This window comes from Haliotis cracherodii, unplaced genomic scaffold, assembly GCF_022045235.1.
Source record: "Haliotis cracherodii isolate W230 unplaced genomic scaffold, xgHalCrac1.p SCAF_1, whole genome shotgun sequence".
NCBI classification, from domain to species: domain Eukaryota; kingdom Metazoa; phylum Mollusca; class Gastropoda; order Lepetellida; family Haliotidae; genus Haliotis; species Haliotis cracherodii.
The window spans coordinates 70,690,134-70,711,288 of NW_027266264.1; the positions used below are offsets into that span (position 1 = coordinate 70,690,134).

General features: G+C 38.5%; 1 protein-coding gene across 2 annotated transcripts in view; it reads left to right on the forward strand.

The window, feature by feature from the left end:
- Positions 1-21,155, forward strand: part of LOC139468203 (neuronal acetylcholine receptor subunit alpha-10-like) — a 54,980-nt gene that overhangs the window by 26,836 nt on the left and 6,989 nt on the right. Inside the window, exons 1-4 of one of the 2 annotated variants that reach the window (XM_071250028.1) lie at positions 17,582-17,607; positions 18,370-18,487; positions 18,907-19,070; positions 19,661-19,705. In XM_071250028.1, coding sequence (XP_071106129.1) covers positions 18,415-18,487; positions 18,907-19,070; positions 19,661-19,705 — 282 coding nt within the window. In that variant the 5' untranslated portion in view covers positions 17,582-17,607; positions 18,370-18,414. Of the gene's footprint in view, positions 1-17,581; positions 17,608-18,369; positions 18,488-18,906; positions 19,071-19,660; positions 19,706-21,155 lie in introns of those variants that run through there. The other variant, XM_071250020.1, reaches the window with a different exon arrangement.

Consider the following 21,155-nt stretch of genomic DNA (forward strand, 5'->3'; position numbering starts at 1 on the left):
ATTAGATGCATGTCACTGACACGTAATATGCCACTAACAGTAATTAGATGCATGTCACTGACACGTAATATGCCACTAACAGTAATTAGATGCATGTCATTGACACGTAGTATGCCACTAACAGTAATTAGATGCATGTCACTGACACGTTATATGCCACTAACAGTAGTTAGATGCATGTCACTGACACGTTATATGCCACTAACAGTTGTTAGATGCATGTCACTGACACGTAATATGCCACTAACAGTTGTTAGATGCATGTCACCGACACGTAATATGCCACTAACAGTAATTAGATGCATGTCACCGACACGTAGTATGCAACTAACTGTTGTTAGATGCATGTCACCGACACGTAGTATTCCACTAACAGTAGTTAGATGCATGTCACCGACACGTAATATGCCACTAACAGTTGTTAGATGCATGTCACCGACACGTAATATGCCACTAACTGTTGTTAGATGCATGTCACCGACACGTAGTATTCCACTAACAGTAGTTAGATGCATGTCACTGACACGTAGTATGCCACTAACAGTTGTTAGATACATGTCACTGACACGTAATATTCCACTAACAGTTGTTACATGCATGTCACTGACACGTAGTATGCCACTAACAGTAATTAGATGCGTCTCACTGACACGTAATATGCCACTAGGAGTTGTTAGATGCATGTCACTGACACGTAATATGCCACTAACATTTATTAGATGCATGTCACTGACACGTAATATACAACTAACAGTAGTTAGATACATGTCACTGACACGTAGTATACAACTAACAGTAGTTAGATGCATGTCACTGACACGTAGTATGCCACTAACAGTAGTTAGATGCATGTCACTGACACGTAATATGTCACTAACAGTAGTTAGATGCATGTCACTGACACGTAATATGCCGCTAACATTCATTAGATGCATGTCACTGACACGTAGTATGCCACTAACAGTAGTTAGATGCATGTCACTGACGCGTAGTATGCAACTAACAGTAGTTAGATGCATGCCACTGACACGTTAAATGCCACTAACAGTGGTTAGATGCATGTCACTGACACGTTAAATGCCACTAACAGTTGTTAGATGCATGTCACTGACACGTAGTATGCCACTAACAGTAGTTAGATGCATGTCACTGACACGTAATATGCCACTAACAGTAGTTAGATGCATGTCACTGACACGTTAAATGCCACTAAAAGTTGTTAGATGCATGTCACTGACACGTTAAATGCCACTAACAGTAGTTAGATGCATGCATGGACCCGGGGTCCCGATCCCTGAGGTCGCAATAACGTGAATTCTTCCTATGCCATCTTGTTCTCTGGGAGACGAGTCAATATTTATCACGTGACAAGTCAGTACTAATCACGTGACGAGTCAAAATTCGAAGTCAGTTCCAGTCACATGATTTCGGGGTCTACATTGAAATGTATTGTTCATCACGTGGTACGGATTAACCAATGGAATTGCAAGATTATTAACGGAGGTATAACAAAAGAAAAAATAACACGTAGGTCTAGTGTGTCTAAAACTACCGTTCAAATTTGTAAAGCATCACTATATTAGAAATGACAGCACCTTGACAATCCAGTAATGTGTCTTTAGAATCACATATGAAAAGTCTGCAGCCTGAACTAAATTTCTGTTGTATCTCTTACCACCGAATTAGAGAAACTGCTGCAATATTCCAGCTGTTAATCAAACAAAGTGTGTGTTTTTTCTAGCAGAGTCACAGGTGTAGTGACATACTTGACTAAACTATGCTTTAGAAACACGCTTTTAGCGTCCTCCGATGATGCTTCCACAGCCCGAGGTTGACACTCTCTTTAAAAGGAACTGTAGTGATGGGAAGAGAAGGGACGTGAATTAGGGTAGGAGTACTTCGTCTTCTTCGATTCCTCCCTGGTGTGAATAAACCCGGACCTCAATCGATTACTTGTTTTTGAAACAGCATTTGGAGTGCCAACGCTTCACAAAAGTCATCAATCTCCCAGTAGTGCAGTTTATTAGCCGAAGTGAACTTGTTCGAATCTTCAGGGCTTATCAAGGGATGAGTTCCTTGAGATGACGCGCGATATTTTAGGGGGAACGTGAGCTTTTGGTTTGAAAATTGTTGAAGCATCTGCGAAAACTAAGATAAAGATGTTCTCGAGTTGGACGACTAAAGCTGTGGAACTCGGGCAGTGAATTTCCATTGTCTCGATAAACTATGTCATTTACTGTATATACACATACCTTTAACGATATTGCTTCGCTTAGGCCAAAGGAACCTTTTAAGAAGTTGTAAAGTCGTGAGTACTACTTTTCCACTTCTTGCTATAGCTCATGTAATAGTATAGCCTTCTATGACTTCTGACTTATCATTTATATACCAGTCAATTCTTAATTAATACTAATTCCCCAAAAGTCAGTTATTTCACATTTGTCTATGAGAAGGTTAAATAGGTTATACTGTGTTTAGTCGATTGCTGGCGTACGTGTGTTCAAACAAGTTGTCACAATTCCTTGCATCTGAACGTTGTTTCTGTCGACGATTTAATCTGTTTTGTATCATTTTCCAAATATACATTTATTTATATCTATATATTTATATTGGTTATATTGATATGAAACTGCAGAAATAACGTTCGATATGTTTTGTGTGCACTGATGCGGAACAGCCATCTGCTCTTCATGTATATAATCATATACATATCCATCTGTAGGCTGACTTTTGAAGGTAGGCGGTTCAGGTTCTCTTACGATTTTCAATGTTTATTGTACAAATAATATATATGTTTATACTTGCCACTATACTAAGCAGGCTACAATTAACGCTCAATTCAATTCTTAAGAGAACTGCCTCATTCATTAAACTAAAAGATACTTGTACTAGGTGCTACTAAAAACTTCCAGACCTGCAGTCACAGTATGGCCTAACTGTAACTACAAAACTTGCCTTTGCCAGTGAAATAATTGTCGTCCTCATTCATTTCTGGTGTCCCCCGCCGTGATATTGCTGGAATATTGCTAAAAGCGGCGTAAAACCTCACTCACTCACTCACTCATTTCAAGATATCGGAACAAGGCATCCGCTTACCCAATGTTTTATCTAAACAAGGTGATATCATATTAAATTCACAACGAAAAATTGACATCGAATATTATTGTTGAAAGTTTCAAATGTGCATCGCTGAGATAAATTCGGGGAGTTATTCAATTTAAATTAATAATGTCCAACTCCGTAAACGAAAAGTAAATCAAAACGGGTTGCTTTATTAGCTGTAAATGTCCTTATCTGTTTCGTGTCTGATTTAATATACGTTGCCGTGTGCCTCCTCTAGCGAGAAATTGATCGATTTAGCTCACTACCAAATGAGGAAAAAGTCATTCAACAGTGGTCGCACTAGAAATTACAGAGAATTATTTCGCCTGTAGGAGGGACAAAAAGTCACCCAGATACAGATTAATGCAATGGCGAGTGTTTGTTTTTTCTGACACTGTAATCTCACCTTAACAACAAACTTATTATTAACGTTACAAAAATCGTTGTCTGCTTTTTTTCTCAATTACAGAAAGCCATATAACTATTATGCACCAACGCACAGATTCATCTCATCATGATGTACTTTCTGTTTCTCAGATTGTACAAGGCACAGCTAGATTTTGTTGTTAGCGTCAACAGAAATAAAAAAAATTAATATAACATGTGCATGTGCTGAGGACAGTTTATAAACCAATTTTGATAAATGGTTTCTCTGATATACTATTTGGCAGTTCACTTAGAATGATTTCCAAAACGAAATTTATCAAAAACTGTTGGTGAAGAATGGGCGATCGTATTCTACTGTTATGCCAGTTCGAGTAAATGTTCTTCTTTTGTTTTGTTCTGAATCACAAATATATAAACATATATAAACATGTATGTGTAGCAAATTAAACATACAACCATACTTTACATTTCAGACAAGCCGGATGGTAAACCATGTATCTGTACATCTCCTGATAGGACGTATTGCCATAGTAACTGTATTAAGTCAGCAGCAGTAGTAGTAGTGGTAGAAGTACGTGAGTGACAGGGGTTGGTCATAACTTTGCACCAAACGCATAACATAAACATTTTGACACCAAACCCAATGCTTTCGGCAAAAGATTCTTATGAATATGGAAAGGGTTTTGTCGCTTTTATATATATTTAAAATTTGGCCACATGTACAAGTATAAAGCAAATGAAGATTATCATGTGTTTTTTTATTATTAGCCGATAAATGTATACAACATTCTAAACACATCCGACTTCAAGTAACAAACATTGATGAAAACAAAGAGTTGTTTCCCTTACATCAAGATCCACACATGTCCTCAATGATCCAGCATAATATGATTCATACGGGCTCAATTACTGTCAAGACTGTCAAAAATAGTCCGCTATTGAATCGACGTCTGTGAGAAGTCATATCTATTATAGTGTCTACTTTGGAACATACTGCGACATAAGTATAATAATGTATGCTTAAATTTAGTAAAATCACATTTCTTCTGGTGTATAATTGTAAAATAACATTTACTGTTCATTTCTCTTGCTATGGTTAAGTCTTTCTAAACCAATCATTACTACAATGAAGAGGGTAAACTCAAAGTCAGAAACATTGATTGAAAAACGAGCGAAATAAAACCTTCTCGAAGTCTCTCAAGATCGAAGCGTCTGGCGATTAGGCTAAAACCTACATTTAGTAACAAAGGTTAAAAGGCCCAAGCCGGATTAAGGCGTGTGTTGCAAGGGCCTACTACTCAAGGATGAAATTCACATGCTGCCCATTAAAGCTCCCTTCATTGCCTCAGTCGAGATTTACGTCTACAAGTAACATTAAACAAAATGGTAAGTTATTTCCTTCAGGCAGCGCAATCATTGACTTGAAAGTGAGAGCTGGTGTCACCTGCACTTTCTATTAGGGAATCAAGGCTCCTCATGTCTAAGAGATGCATTACAGACTTGTAGATGCTCAGATGTATCCGAACAATATGAATGATCATTTTTCAAATGTATATTTATATATACATAGTTGATATTCATAAAACACAAGAATTAATTGGTAGAAACATTATGTTCAAATGGAAAGAACTGTTCTTCTCAAAGGTGTTTTTGCATTATTATGTTAAGCTTAAAACTATTACTTTTTGTATCAGGCCTCCGAATTTCAGAGTATATTGAAACCCGTTAAGATACGGGTTAGAATAGGTCTTCAGCAACCCATGCTTGCCCTCAGCGACGACTATCCTCGTCGTAAGCGGCGACTAAGGGATCGGGTGGTCATTCTTGCTGACTTTGCTGATGCATGTCATCGTATCCAAATCGCGTGGATTGATGCTCAAGATATTAATCACTGGCTTGTCTGGTCCAGACACAATTATTTACAGACTGACGTCATATAGCTGGAATATTTCTGAGTGCGGCGTTAAACAACAAGCAAACAAACAAATCAGAACATATTCAAGTGTTGTTTAAAACGATAATCATGGTATATACATGTATGATATATCACTCAAGTATATTATTCTGGCGTTATACATCGATACAGGTCACACAGCATTTCATTTAATCGATGTGATAATATTTCAACGGTATAATAATAATTAATTTGAACAGGAAAAAAAGAAAATTAAAATTCAGTACAAGATATTGTTCTGAGTTCAGCGAATGTACCAACAAATCCCTCTGTGATATATTAATTGGAATCCTTAATACAATCAAGTATTTAAGACCATGTAGATTCTCAAAAAAGTCAAAAGACGTGCTTGGATCTTTACTCACACCACTGTGAACATTTGTAAAGATCCATCTGTAGGGCAGTCCAAAAGGCCAACGTAATATTAACGTCAGTAAATATTGATTATATGTGTTATTTACAATGGCATATATCCACTGTCGCTGTCAGTGACATACATGTTGATTGTTGTTATACGACATGATAACGCAAATTAAGAGTGTATTGATGAAATCTTACAACTGCCAATGGATTTATATTTTCCGATGTTAATTACCCCTATTGTGCTACCATGCTGGCACTTTGATCGCTATCAGTAAATAAAGCAAGGTTGCCATTTTGTCCAAAATAACGACGGATTCGATTTCAAAAATTCATTGTGTGAAGGTTACTGATGGTTTCCCCGCCGTGATATGGCTGAAATATAACAGATAAAAGATGCATAAAACTCGTAATCACCATCAATAACGTCAAAGTAGCTGTATGATGTCCAAAAAAATAATTAAATTATAAATAATCACCCAATAACTTAAGCTGTTGTATGCATGCACTACTGCCAAGACTTTCATTCCCCTTACACGTATGGACAACGCTGGACACATTCCGTACGTCTGCATCCCGTTGGTAAATTGTATAAGTGAGTGAGTGAGGTTTTACGCCGTTTTTAGCAATATTCCAGCAATATCACGGCGGGGACACCACAAATGGGCTTCACACATTGTACCCATGTCGGGAATCGAACCACAGGCCAGCGAAATGTGACAATTCGTAACATCTTTTACAGTCCATTCAAGATGTTGCATATGCTTTTCATCTGTTTCATGTTTGACAATTCTACACATTTTCATAAACAAATGTCAAAGAATGGTTACGGTTCATAAAGAAAGTATCCTAATACGTGAAAATATACTTGTTTTTGCGTAGTTATCCTTTGTTTACAATTTGATTGTACGGCTCCACGTGCTGTCATCGAAGCCCATCGGAGAGCTAGGGATACGGTCACTTTGATGTATAAATATATATTGTCATGCACCCCACTGTTGCAGTTGTAGTAGCATATCTAAAAATTATGCAAAACAATACGTAAAGCGCCCCCTAATACTTGCATTAGTCCGTTCTATACTGATTTCTGAAAAAGCGCGTTTGTTTACAAACAAGAGAAAAGTCCGGTCACGTTATATGCAAATGAGCCTGTTTCAGTGGTGTTATGCTGAGTCAGCACCGCGCCGGAGTCTGACACCAGGAGGAAGGGGACCTTATGGGTGATAGGACACAAATTTGGTGTGACGTCATAAAGATGTTTGACGTCAACCTACTTCAGTAATATTCGCCATGTGTGTGGACTGTACAAAAATATCTTATTTTTCTCTCGTTAGTTCGTAATGTAGTAAAAACAGTATTTCAAAGCCTTTTAACATACACTTCTACTTTCAATTAATGGGACATTATATCTAAAAGCTGCAATTATTACATAGACCGTTATAAGTCGGAAAATGAGTCCAAATGTTTGATGCCAAATATATCTGTAATAATTTATAATATGAATTGAAGCTTGTGAATTGTATTTTGTGTACCTAAGATACTGTTGTTTTAAAATATAATGAGAAATAAAAATGTGATTTTTAAACCATGAGGTCCATTATCTCGTGATTGGTCACATATGTCAACAGTATTTAAGCCATCATGATAAGAAACGTAGTTAACTATCCTTAGATATGGCACTTTTTTATGGATAGCAACTTCTGTTATGCTTTATGCGACGTTTCATTGGGTGAAGGAGTAAAATGTAGCTCTGAAACTTCGTATAAAGAATAAAATAAGTTGCTATCCATAAAAAAGTGTCATGTATACATGTTCTCTCAACGTCTAAATGCCTATCAAAGACTTTATCGTCGGAGGAATGTATCTTATGTTATGTCGCAAAGAGTATTATAGCACTTTAACCGTTTGGGTGTGGTGACCACGCAAGCACCCTGATCAACATAACCATCAGTTCAGAAGAACTCACTTTAAGTGGTTCATGAAGATGCATTTTCGTTCCTAAGACAAACCATTTTATACTTCATTTGGTACAAACTCATATTTACAAACATTAATACTATCACATTTCACTGTAATGTATAACTCGTCCCTTGGTAATACATCATTAAGATAGGGAGAACACAGTCATGAAATATCTATGATGTTAGATTACCGTATGCCCATCTGCATCTAATTACTGTTTATCTGTGTTGACATCTTTCTTATCGATATTAATATCACAGTCGTTACAACAATGAGGCTCCCTTTGAGGCTCGTTGTTAACTATCGGCTTACGATGAATTACGCTGAGGCTATGCAAGCAGGGGACAAGGCTGTAACTTACGCAGCAAAACTTGCAGTTGTCTACTGTGTAAACAGGACAAACGAGAATCAAAGCAGGAAGGCAATTATGTATATTGTTTTAACAACTACATGTATGGTAACCTCTTGTAGACTTCTAAGATCTGCATTATTTCGGGCTTTCCTCCCACTACAAGTGAGTGAGTATGGTTTTACGCCGCTTTTAGCAATATTCCAGCAAAATCACGGCGGGGGACACCAGAAATGGGCTTCACACATTGTACCCATGTCGGGAATCGAACCCGGATCATCGGCGTGACGAGCGAACGCTTTAACCACTAGGCTACCCGACCGCCCCCCTCCCACTACAAACTGACGTGCAGTGACACAACAGAATATCTGCTGAAACATATTCCGTTTGGGGGTAAAAGTCAAAGTAGTGATGAAATATAAAACGTCAACGCCAGAGAATAATCTCGAGAATCTGTCGAAAACAATTCCATTGAGCGCAAAAGGCTAAATAGTGATAGTGAAGACAATTTATATGAATGGGTCACTGAAAATCAATAGGCGTTTTCGAAAAGGGTATGCACGTCCCCCTCTACCAGTAGCACCAGCCACCTTCATTAAACGTAAGTGCCAGTGAGTAACTCCATGTAGAAGTCATCATTGCGCATCATGTTAAACCAAACCAGTGTCGTTTCCGTTGTATAACGTCGCACTCAGAAATATTCCGGCTGTATGACGGCGGTCTGTAAATAATCGAGTCTGGACCAGACGATCCAATGATCGACATCATGAGCATCGATCCACGCAATTGGGTTTCGATGACATTCATCATCGTAGGCAGCGAGCCTGACCACCCGATCCCGTTAGTCGCCTCTTACGACAAGCATAGTCGCCCTTTACGGCAAGCATGGGTTGCAAAAGACCTATTCTAACCCGGATCCATCACGAGTAGCGAAGACTAGCGTAAACCTATGATAACGCTTGGAACACTTTATGGAAGGATCGCTTGTACCGGGGTCGTTGTATGAAGACCTATTCTAACACGGATTTTCACGGGTCCCCAAACCAGTGCAGACTTCTCGAAGGTAGAGATGTCAGGTAAAGACGGCACTTTGACTTATGTTATCGAAGTACGAGTACGTGACATTGTATTGCATCTGTTTATCACTGCAGAAACCTTGATAATGATGCACAGTTTAATTGCCTTTGAAAGAAAGACTATAATTTCCATACATATGAATGCTTGGGTTACAAACGAAAATATAACAGTTATAAGAACCCGATTTTATTCAATTTTTCAATATTCTTTGATATATTTAACAGTTTCTGTGTATATCATTTTAAAAACTGTGTTGCAGCTCTTATTTCAAAGTCTCTGGCTAATGGAGATAGTTATGTTACTGCATCACCGATGTGTTCTGAATTTCACAATACTGCGTTCAAAGTGAGGTTTAATCTCATTTCAGGGATCACCAGCCGTGAAATTGCTGCGATATTGCTAAAAGCGACCAAAACCATAATCACTCGGTCACTCTAATGTAATCAAACACATATGCTTATTACATTGTACGTATAGAAAGCCTTTGCTTAACGCAGTGCGGCGATACACCTTAATGTTGATGATGTTAACACGCCATGATATCCCGAGAATCTCACATGAGCTTAGTACCAGCAGTGTTCGTCTATTAACCGACTACTAGATGAACGTCTTCATTCCTTCTCACCTGCTTGGGCGGTCGGGTAGCCTAGTGGTTAAACGTTCGCTCGTCACGCCGAAGACCCGGGTTCGATTCCCGACATGGGCACAATGTGTGAAGCCCATTTCTGGTTTCCCCCGCCATGATATTGCTGGAATATTGCTAAAAGCGGCGTAAAAACATATTCATTAATTCCCCACCTGCTGGATCTCATCCATCGGGAAATACTTTATCATTTGACCTCTCTTGTAATAAGATACGTAGTGGTACCATAAACATACTCAAAATATTCTTTCACATTACTTTGATTAGTCTGTCATGGCGTGACATATTAATTGTAGTAATCGGGTGTTCTTAAACGTCTTGAGAGTCGCATATGTTTAGATATGTGAGATGATGTTCAGTTATGAATATTCCAATATGAATGTTAAAGACATTTTCCTCATCAATAATAAGGTTCAGTATACATTTCAGGCCTGAATTAGCCTAGTGTGTGTATGTTCACAGAACAGAAAAATGGTAGGTTCATGTAGCAGCAAAATGGATCATTCCTGTGTTTAGAAAGTAGTTAGTCAAAGGTAATGGTGGGTTAGTTAAATATACATACGTATCGACAACTGCACTCTAACATTGAAATCCGTTTGACCTTACTGATATACATAGCGGTAGGTATAAATGGTTGATATTCATCAATCTGATTACATTATGTAATCATGTCAGAATGGTTCCAAGTATTGTCTTCTTAATATGTGTTGTGTGAGTTTTATCTTGGTTGCATGCAGTGAACGTCATCCGAAACAGTCAGTAAGGTTGTGTTACTTCCTGACCAGTGCCATATGGGTGTGTACCAAATAGCCATAATGGAAGCACTCCCAAATATCAAGAAACTTAATTTGACTTCTCGTCTATTTTTTATAATGCTTAAGAAACTTTGAAACATTCAAGTTCTCACAGAGTTCATTTCTTTGCGATTGTTGCTTTGCACTGGCAGGCTGATTTAATTTATCTTTGTTGCAACCCTAACAGCTCATAAGAAAGTGTTCCATTCGTTTGAATCTGGAATATAGCCCCTTGCTGGCCTTTATAGATGAGAAAATTCCTATCGTTATCGTTAATGGAACTATTATATTGGTATAATAGGGACAGAACATGCACTACTTTATCCATAACAACTTATCCCATATCTGTCTATCAATTTGTATTACCATTATGTTGATTTTCATGGAAAACGAAATTGTATAAATAATGTTAAGATCATACGTGACATTTCTTTGTTCAGTTGGTTTACTCGTATATACAATGTACAGTCAACAATGTCTTGTGGGAGAAAGGTCGTATGCAACTGTCTGCGTTTGTGGGGTTTACCAAGGGGAAACCTTGTTCACTTCTCGCTTTTCTCCCACATCAAGCTGACACGCCGTGATAACTGAAATACTGTAAAAGCGGCGTCAAACTCCACTCACCCCTTTACTCATTCACACATGGATCGTGTAGAACTGGTGGCGACAGTTATCTCATTTTGAGGCCTTCAAACTACTTTTTAACAACGAAAGCCAAAGGATAAAAAATATATCTGACAGCTTAACTCGATGTGGTCTTCATAGGTGAGAGAACTACCTTTACGTCGTCTATGACCAACTGTAGTGAATATCCGGTATCATCAATGACATTCTACAATGAATCATCAGCGTTGTTTGTAGGGTTCATTTTGTTTTGTTCAACACTGTACGTGTTTGTGCACTTGGGCTGATAGCTTCATGGAGCGTCTATAGATACAGTAATGTGATTAAGTTCCTTGAAACTGCATTCTCCTGCATCCAAAATTAAATAATTCATCAACTTGATGAACAGAGATGAATATCAAGCGGAAGAGCTGTATGTCAGCATTAACATTTTGAAGACATTGTGAACCTCAGTCGAAGCTATCCTGTTCGTTAGTGGAAGCATTTATATAATTATCTCTATTACACTCGCACTCCTTTCAACATTGTGCCCCCCTCCTTAATATCAGCTACATTAAACTACGGTTATAACGAACTCAAATGGACCGCTAATTTAAGTTCTTAAAAACCGTAGTTCGCTATAACCATACATACAACAGCTGTACAGCAAATGGCGGGGACAAAAAATTAAGTTCGTAATATCCGTCAGTTCGTTATAAGCGTGTTCGTTATAAACGTATTTTACTGTACATCATGTACTATATCTGTATTGTAACAATGCGGCTAAGCAGACCGCGTGAGTGCATAATGTGTGACATGTAGTTTTCTACAGCATGTTGACTGTACGGGACACCGAGCCTGACAACCACCCGATCCGTATGGTCGACTCTTACGACCAGCATAGGTTGCTAGGGACTTATTCTAACCGGGAATCCCCACGGGGTGCGCTTTTGGTGAACACTCGCTATCTACCTTTAATGTCGTCAGGCTTTTTACTCGACACTCATTTCAAATGCATGATTATCTCTAGACTTGTTATCGAATATGCACATATGCCCATCGTCAAACTGATTCACATTGCAGATGTGAAGATCCAGGTTAGAATTGGTCTTCAGCAGCACATACTTGTAAAAGGCGGCTAACGGGATCGGATGGTCAGGCTCGCTGACTTGGTTGATGCATGTCATTGTATTCCAATTACGTAGATCGATGCTCATGGGGTAATCACTGGATAATTTCAATACTGCTGTGTGCGGCGTTTTACAACAACCAAAAGACACAGTGTACCTAGACTAGAGAATGTAAATGAAGCCAACTAATAAGGAATTACATTTTGTCTTTATCACACTAGGTCAGCGTGGTCGTTGCTCTGCCGTCTTATTGCAAGTATGTCTGGTCCTGTCGTTATTACACGTAACTGATCATGTCCAGATCTTTAACACAGGTTCCATACAAACAAGCCTTTAACAACTTATGTTTTCCTACCGTTCTTTTATTATGCAATGTTATGTCTTTCTGTGTCTTCATTGATGTCCTGTGTAACGTAATTGTTCCGCTAGATGCCAAGGAATCAGACAAAGCCACCTGTTATCTATGGCTCTATTCCATGACAAGAAAAAATTATCTCGCGATGCAGACAACCTTGAGTCGCCGTGCATGTGACCTTTTATGCAGTGCATCAGTTATGCCACACCTTTACAGCAATACGTCATTGGCAGTTATACACGTGGTACATCCTTTCTGTGCCAGACAACAGAGGTCTATATATGAACCTTACTGTATCCTTACTAAAAGTGGGGGCACGGTTGGCCCAGTCGTCTAAGGCGCCGCGATTCGCCGTGCAGAGTTGCGTCCCTTGGGCACGCCAGAAAACTATGATTGTGGGTTCGAATCCCGGTTCGCCCCGATTATGTTTCTAGGTTTGTCAGCACCATACCTGTGCTCGTGGGTTTCACCGAAGAGGTAAACGTCTGAGACCTGCATCACTTCGGGCTTTCCTCCCACATTAAGCTGACACGCCGCGATATAACTTGAATAATGTTAAAAGCGGCGTTAAACCCAATTCACACACACCTTACTAAAAGTACGATCATTTGTACCTGTAGAAAATATAATTCGAAGTGCTATTTTTAAAGACCACATGCATAGTCGCTTTTTACGGCAAGCATGGTTTGCTGAAGATTTATTCTACCCCGGATCTTCACGGGTCGTATGTGGAGGTATTTGGTAGATCTGATGTTGCCTGGTAATACTTATTTGTGACATGGAGTACAATGAAATGAAATAGCCATAATGTTAGATTAATCCATGACCTTTTGCCTAACTACCGTGTATTTGTGTCGACATCTTTATCTGTTTATCTGGATATCGCTATCAAGGCCATCTCATCTAGGTGCTTCTCCCTAATGACCTCTGTTCATCCCGAGCTTACTTTGATGCAGTTTTCATTGGTTATAAAGGCCGAGGACATGCGACCTACGTACAAGACTCAATTTTTCCATGATGTTTCTTGATGTAATTAGATATTTCTTTCAGTATGGTAAACTCCGCTTAGGTAGATATTTCAAATTAAACAAAACATGCATTTGCGTCGCTGTGTGACATATTAAGATTTTTGCACATGTGTTGTTATTCAAAGTTTCGTAGAAGCTTTTATGTTCTTTCTAGAGAAGACGTGGATTCTATTGATATCTGATATCAAAGCGAAACGTTTCCGAAATGCAATCACTGAACAGTACGTTATGTTATGATATAATGTAATGTCTTACATGCCAAAAAACTGATTTTAATCCCGATGATAATTTGAAAATATAAAACAGTACACTCAAAGCGCCAGCTAAATATATAAATGATATAATAAAACATAATATAAATAATGTAGTCATATTTGTTAGGAATTGATAATGTGTTAGCACTCTGTGATCTGTTTCCTTGGCATGTGTTGATTACTACATCAGTTTAAGTAGTGATGTGCTGCGAAATTGCATTACATTATATAAGATGTTTTCATAAATGGATTCGTTTTCGTTGCCTTTGGACAACATACCTTAATTGACACATACAGACGGCAGCATTGTACTTGGAAAGAAAATAACGCTAAGAAAACGAGTGTCGTCACATCATTGGGAGCGTTTAGTTTGAAAACCGATTCTGCTCGAAATTGTGTTAGTGCTAATTTCCTAGTCCCTGACTCATGAAGTTGGCACGGTTTCCGTGTCAGCGAATTACACTAGAAGGCGTCCAACGTTTGATCTCATTTCTTAATCAAACACATAAGCTCCAGTCATAATTTATCATCGTGGGAAACCGCGACGTATGCTTTACGTTAATTACATCGTTATGGCGACAGAGTTCGCCTACAGCGATGATGTTGTTAACATGTCATGATGTGCTGCAGCACTCAAGAGGAAGTTGAGGTCACAGTCTTTTTTCTATTAGGAAAGAAGATTACCGTGTTATACCTTCTCTGCACCCACTGCCCTGAATCCATGGGGGAGGCCATGGCCATCTGTCCCCTCGTGACCTCCTTCTCATCAGTCAGGGTAACCACAGGTAACGTGAACACGTGGTGAGGTGACGTGAAATGGGGTTTAACGTCTCGTTCAAGATTATGGCACTATTATCGCGACGTGCATGCACGTGTGTATGGCTGTTTTTACTAGTCTGTATATATGCCGGCTTTAGAGTGCCAGGCAACTGAGATATCAAACCGCAGTTTAACATGGATATACCTCGCATTGTACAGACTCTGAGTCGACCAGTCCTTGTTTTATCCCCATAATGCTGTGCACCAGGCAGGATGACATCAAGTTTATTCTATCAACGTCATTTGGTATGACGCGGCCATGGTAGGAACAAGCAGTCACACAAACCTACATGCACATGCACATGTAAATGAAATAATCTTGAACGCGATGTTGAATTTTATTTCACGTCACCTCACCTTATGGCTCTTTGTTTATGGTAGTTCATCTTTTCCATCAGAACAACCTAGCATTACTCCATATGCCATCACTATCTCCAATCTAATAACACCATTTTCGGATTCGGACCTTATAATCACGCTGCAATTTCTTCTTTAATCTGAACAAGCTATTAGTTCGGTTATAGGCCATTTTGAGTTAATACTTTGGACATGTTGTAAATATACTACCTGAATCCTCCTGAAAAGGTCAATGTGCGTGACATGTTTTTCTCAAAATGTGTTTATGAGAGAACAATTTTACCAAACAGAATCTGTCTGTAACATCTTTGAAAGCTATGACGTTTTACTTGTGAAAAGAAACTCTCGTGTTACACATGCAAACTGACCAGTCCATGCAGCCAGGGGTCTACTCCTGACTAGTGGTCAATCAAGCAACCTAAACGCACATAATTTCATGTGTCTTGTGTTCAATATTTTGACATATTTTATCGTTAATATTTCAGTGGCTAAGTTCCATCACCCCCTTCCCATACACACACACAACTGTCATGTATTTTGAATATTGTAGAATTATTACAGGAAGTATAATGTACATGTGCATGCACATTCCCGAAATCATGATCGACTAACCTGAGATCGCAACATCATCACAAACGCTCAATGTACAAGACCAATGAACGTTTCAGTAACACTGTTAAATTGGCAGCATGAGACATTCAAGTAGAAACAAAATCTGTTTCTTATGGAAGAAATATCCAAACATAACGTGGAGTGAAACGTTCTGATATGGCTGATGTTAAATCTGTTGTTATTGTTTTATCAAAGTGTCCACATTATTGTAGGCCACTAAACACATGCTTGTTGTTGATATGTTGTACGGCCCGTGTTCCCACGTGGAACATCAACACAACCATTATAGCGACCAAATCTGTGCTATTTTACGGACCAAAACCAAACAAGTCATCGACGTTTGTTAGAAAAACACATGGAAATCTGACGAAAGTTGAATATGCTGCTTCAAAACTATAACCCTATAGATATACTTAAGTACATGCGTTCGTCGTGACGATATAATATTTGTGTGAAGGAAAATATGTTACTACCCACACATGCTTTTTGTCATGCCAACCTCGTATTGTCTAAGCGCAAGATAATACCATGCCGCTGTTATCACTACGACGTATGTATGGTTAACACAGTGAAATCAAACGATTCAGTTTAAGAACTGTCGTTATTTCGTATTTTGGTTATGTCAAGAAACTTTTTTTCTATTTGGGTTATCATTTACGGATGTATTTTTTTCAAATTATGTTTGTTTCACCGTGTGAAAGTAAATAGAAACGCAACCAGTAACGTATGGACACTGGTAATATTTCGTTCTGAAAACCCGGCGGGATTATTAACAGTCTGCTGTCATATACCTGGAATATCACTGCGTGGTTGCGTTAAACAAAGAAACAAAATATCAACAACAAAATACAAGGCTGTGAGAAAACACTTTAATGTTATTAACTGAATTCCATGTACATTGCTGACATGGTCACTGACTGCTCCTGTTGATTTATTGATGATGAAATACTATGCATGTCATCCATTTGTAAGACGTACTGTTTGTGGCTGCAACCGAAACGACACACATCAGTTCTTATTAAAGCAGTAAATATACTTTTATTACTTAAAGTTAACATTTCATGGTGCTATAAGTTTTAAATGGAGCATATCCATTATGGTCGATCATCAAAATTCAACACAGGTCCATGTGAAGCGTATGCACAAGGGTTTAATTCGACGTTTCCGTTTCACACTCTCTGCAGTTATTTCCCAATCCTTTTTACAATACGTCCATGCATTTGCACGTCTCTTTGATAATGGCTTAAATTGAGTGGACAGACGTGTATGCCTTGTCAGGATTGCCTTTTGATTGTATGCTTCGCCGGAGACACAAGGAACCGTGTGATCATTGATAAAAACTACATGCACACTATTCTGAAACACGATTTTCATTTCCAACTTCTTTTCAACCAAGAAACAGTTAAAGCATATAAGTTTGTAATGATGAAAATACCACCAGGAAAGGCTGTCTGGGAACATATAGTGTGGTGTCGGTAGGGCCGTGGCAAGCCCATGCACAAGAGATTAAAATGTTATGGAGTTATAGAAGTGCATTGTTTTCGCACCAGGGAAGAGGATATTACATTTCCCAACAGACAGCAGCAAATGAAACAATCTCCACGGAATAACAACTACTTCACGAATGGTCCTGTTGGTTGTAACAATTGCCAGGACCAAGAATTTGTATTGAGTATGATACACCTGTGTCCAGACTAGCCCGCTGCGAGGGGATGTGTTAATTTTGTAAAATAGAAAGTGATTCTGTGAAATAGGAAGAAGGCATCAATCTTTTTTTGCGGGACAGAAGGGTAATGGAATGAGATATGCAATATATGTAAGGTAGGTCATTAATATTTTGCTTTGATCTAAACGATAATGCAGAATTTATTTTTTTTAAATTTTCATTAAATTACATGATGCGCACTATGACGGAAATTTAACACTGACATTAGTCGTAGTGACAAGCATTGTTTTTATGTTATACCTTTAACTACAAGAATAATACATACGTATCACATTATATATACCTGTTAACATGATAACAATCCAGTTACAGACTTTGAAGTATATGCACATTATATTCAGGAGCTATCAGCGTTGCTTGATGTTGTATAATGTAATCTATAACACATGTAACTGCAAAATGGCTCTTTTGAATACACGATATGATACAGTTAGTAAAAGGGGCATGAACGTCCAAACACTTATTCTATCGATATGAGTTATTGAAAGAAAGCGTTTATTCACAAATCATAGTACAATTGATCTTTTCAGTCATGTAAACACATTTGCAAAATATTTGCGTTGGGGCTCCACTGTTGCCAAAAGGTCTTAGCATAAACAGACCTTAATGTTTCCATAACAAACAAGTAGCAAGGAAACAGTTTTCAATCTCGAGTAGGTGTTGAAAATGTGGCACGGCAATGTGTTTCTCATATGTTATCTCCGGGGTTTCGGCTGCAGTCATGATATGGCTAAAGCTTCGTGAAGAAGAGAGGTGATTTGTAATGATACACCGTTGGCGTGTACCGCGGTAGGTCATACAAACCAAGTAAGCTTCGGTGACTATATTAACGTAGGAGTTGCTCCTTCTTGTTGTAGGCTATCATATGCTGGCTGCGGAAGTATGATACTGCACGATTCAAGATGGCGAGAATAGAAGTCCTGGTTGGGTTGTCGTTCTTGGTATGCTTCAACAAAGGAGTGTCAGCAGAGAAAGGTAGGTTATTATGACGAATGAAAACGGGATCTTAGTGGCTAGAATAAAGTTGGTAGTACAATCGATAAAATCTCAATCGCATGGGATTTTAATTATTAATCAGTATGTGTAAACATATAAAACTTACCCACTCACTGTTATGTATGATTAATATGTTTTTCCATACTTGTAACACTTTGTACTTTTACAGCTCACATATTCCATTATGAAAGTTGTCAGTCATCAAGTGTCCGTTTTACTCACAATATTTATTTTATATTTCTAATGGATTAATTAAATAGTAAAATTGAATAAAAAAGTTCATGTCAGCGACATTGTGTTAAATATTAAACAAATTATGTTTAATTATATAGTATAATTCAACGGAGCAAAAATATTATTGTGCTTACTGTTTCTAATTATTTAATGTTTACTTCCAGAGTATCAAATTTGCATCAACAAGAGTGCTCCAATACTGACGGATGAGCAGAAACTGTACATGTCCTTGATGGCGGGGTACGACAGACATACCCGCCCCGTCTTCAACGCCTCGCACTCCGTCGACGTGTACATTGGCATTACATTAACACAAGTATTTGACGTGGTAAGGAAACGTCATTGATTCTTCGTACAACTTTATTGTCAATACCAAATGGAATACACCTGCAATTGGCATACGTCTTTGAGAATTTGAGAATGCATGCAAGATTGTTGCACTTATATGGCGAGTGTGTGTGTACGTATGTGTTTGTGTGCGTGCGTGCGTGCGTGCGTGCGTGCGTGCGTGCGTGCGTGCGTGCGTGCGTGTGTGTGCTTTGTACTGGCATGCCGTGCAGCAGTTTAACGTGGATACCCCACTGAGACACAGAATACTGACCGCGGGCCGATCTGACCTTGTTTTATTCCCTTCATGCCGATCGACAGGAAAGGTGTAAACAAGTACCATCTTTTGGTATGAAGCGGCCGGGCTTCGAACAACCGACCTTCCACTCTCCGGGCACTCGCGTTATCCACTGGACCACTGACTGTTTGTATTGTTTACTGATAAGCGCAGCACTGTTTGCAAGCCTGCCATATGTTGTCCTAGTCCTATTATGGAGTGTGCTGTTATTTCAAGGTTAATTGCCGTGAAACTATTGTGTTAATGTTATAGTCTAGATGGTAATAAATGTGTGAAATTCGTTATAATTTCAGGACGAGAAAAATCAGGTTTTGACTACAAACATTTGGCTAGATCAGGTAAGAATGTTGGTTTTGGTCATTTTCTTTCTTTATCATCGTTATGGGTAACTATGAAATAATGTTCAAGACCTTTCATAATACGTTGAACACGCTCATCCATTTGTGTTATGGGCACCATATGTCCCATTGTAATTACACGAGTTATGTATCTGACCATCCCTTTTTGTAACTCAGTTAAACGTAACGTCGTAGTTTGTACAGATATCATGGGTGAGGGAGTGTTGAACCACCGTTTACAGTATAATTATTCCAATCACGGGGCAAGGTGTAATGTGCACGGAACATCAAGAGACCACGGGTTCTACAGACCTTTACAACTTTGGTAAATCTTGAAAGCATTGATATGGTCACTCGTAGGGTCATTGGTGTAAAATTTCAGTTGAGGAAAACAACAAACAGCACAGCGTGTGCAATGTTTGATGCCTCTGGCACAGCGCCAAAGGACATGAATCAATATTAACCTCTTCAGCAACATTTTCACATTTTGGATTGGTATTTGTGTGAAACTCATTGTATCACACAGGTTATCTACTAACACAGAAGGGACTATTCACAAACAAAGACAATCACGATGTACGGTAATTAAAAGGTAATCTTACCATCAAGTTTCTGTCGATATTATTTCGTCCCACTCTTGCAGTGTTTTATGCAACCTTTAAACACATGAATATTTTATTTATTAGTGTTGGGTAATTTCATTCATGTGAGAAATGAGTGACGTAAGTGCGCCGTCATATGAACATTGTATATTCCGTGCTTTCTCCTGATTTCCCCTGACATCCAGTAAATATCAATATGACATTAATCAGGTTATTTCGATTCATCTCTCGGGGAAAAGACGTGGCTGAAACTGGACCGATGTAAAATAAGTCTTCCTGAAACAAGAACAGATTTTGTTTATCTGGACACAACCTACACAGAAATATTGATAGGCGACAACAGTTCATCGGGTAGTTAGTGCCAGTATTATTAGGTGTGAAATATACAATTTCCGATTCTTTTACAAATATAATTTTTGGTAAGCAAAACATTCAAGGTCGATTTTTTTCACCTATTTTTTTGCATGCAGATCTGAATAAGTTAATAATGTAACTTTAAGTCCTGTCTCAAGGGGATGGAATATAATTTCATATAATGTCGTCAACTGAGTGTGTAATGCATTAAATGTATCACAGTGATTTTATAATGTTTTGCGGTGTAACGATTTTTGCCTTTCTTTAAGATTCGAATGGAATAGCTTGGATGGAATGTACTTGAACATTGATATACATTCAGTCCATGGTTTAAAAAAGGAACACTGCAATTAACTGGGCTGCCGAGAAAGGCGATGCCAAACCGTGATTACAAACATTACTTGTGTGCAGTTTCTATACTAAGCTCTTGCCTTGTAATTACAAACTATACTTGGGTCGATTTCTTGCTACAGCCTCGTTTTAATAACATCATG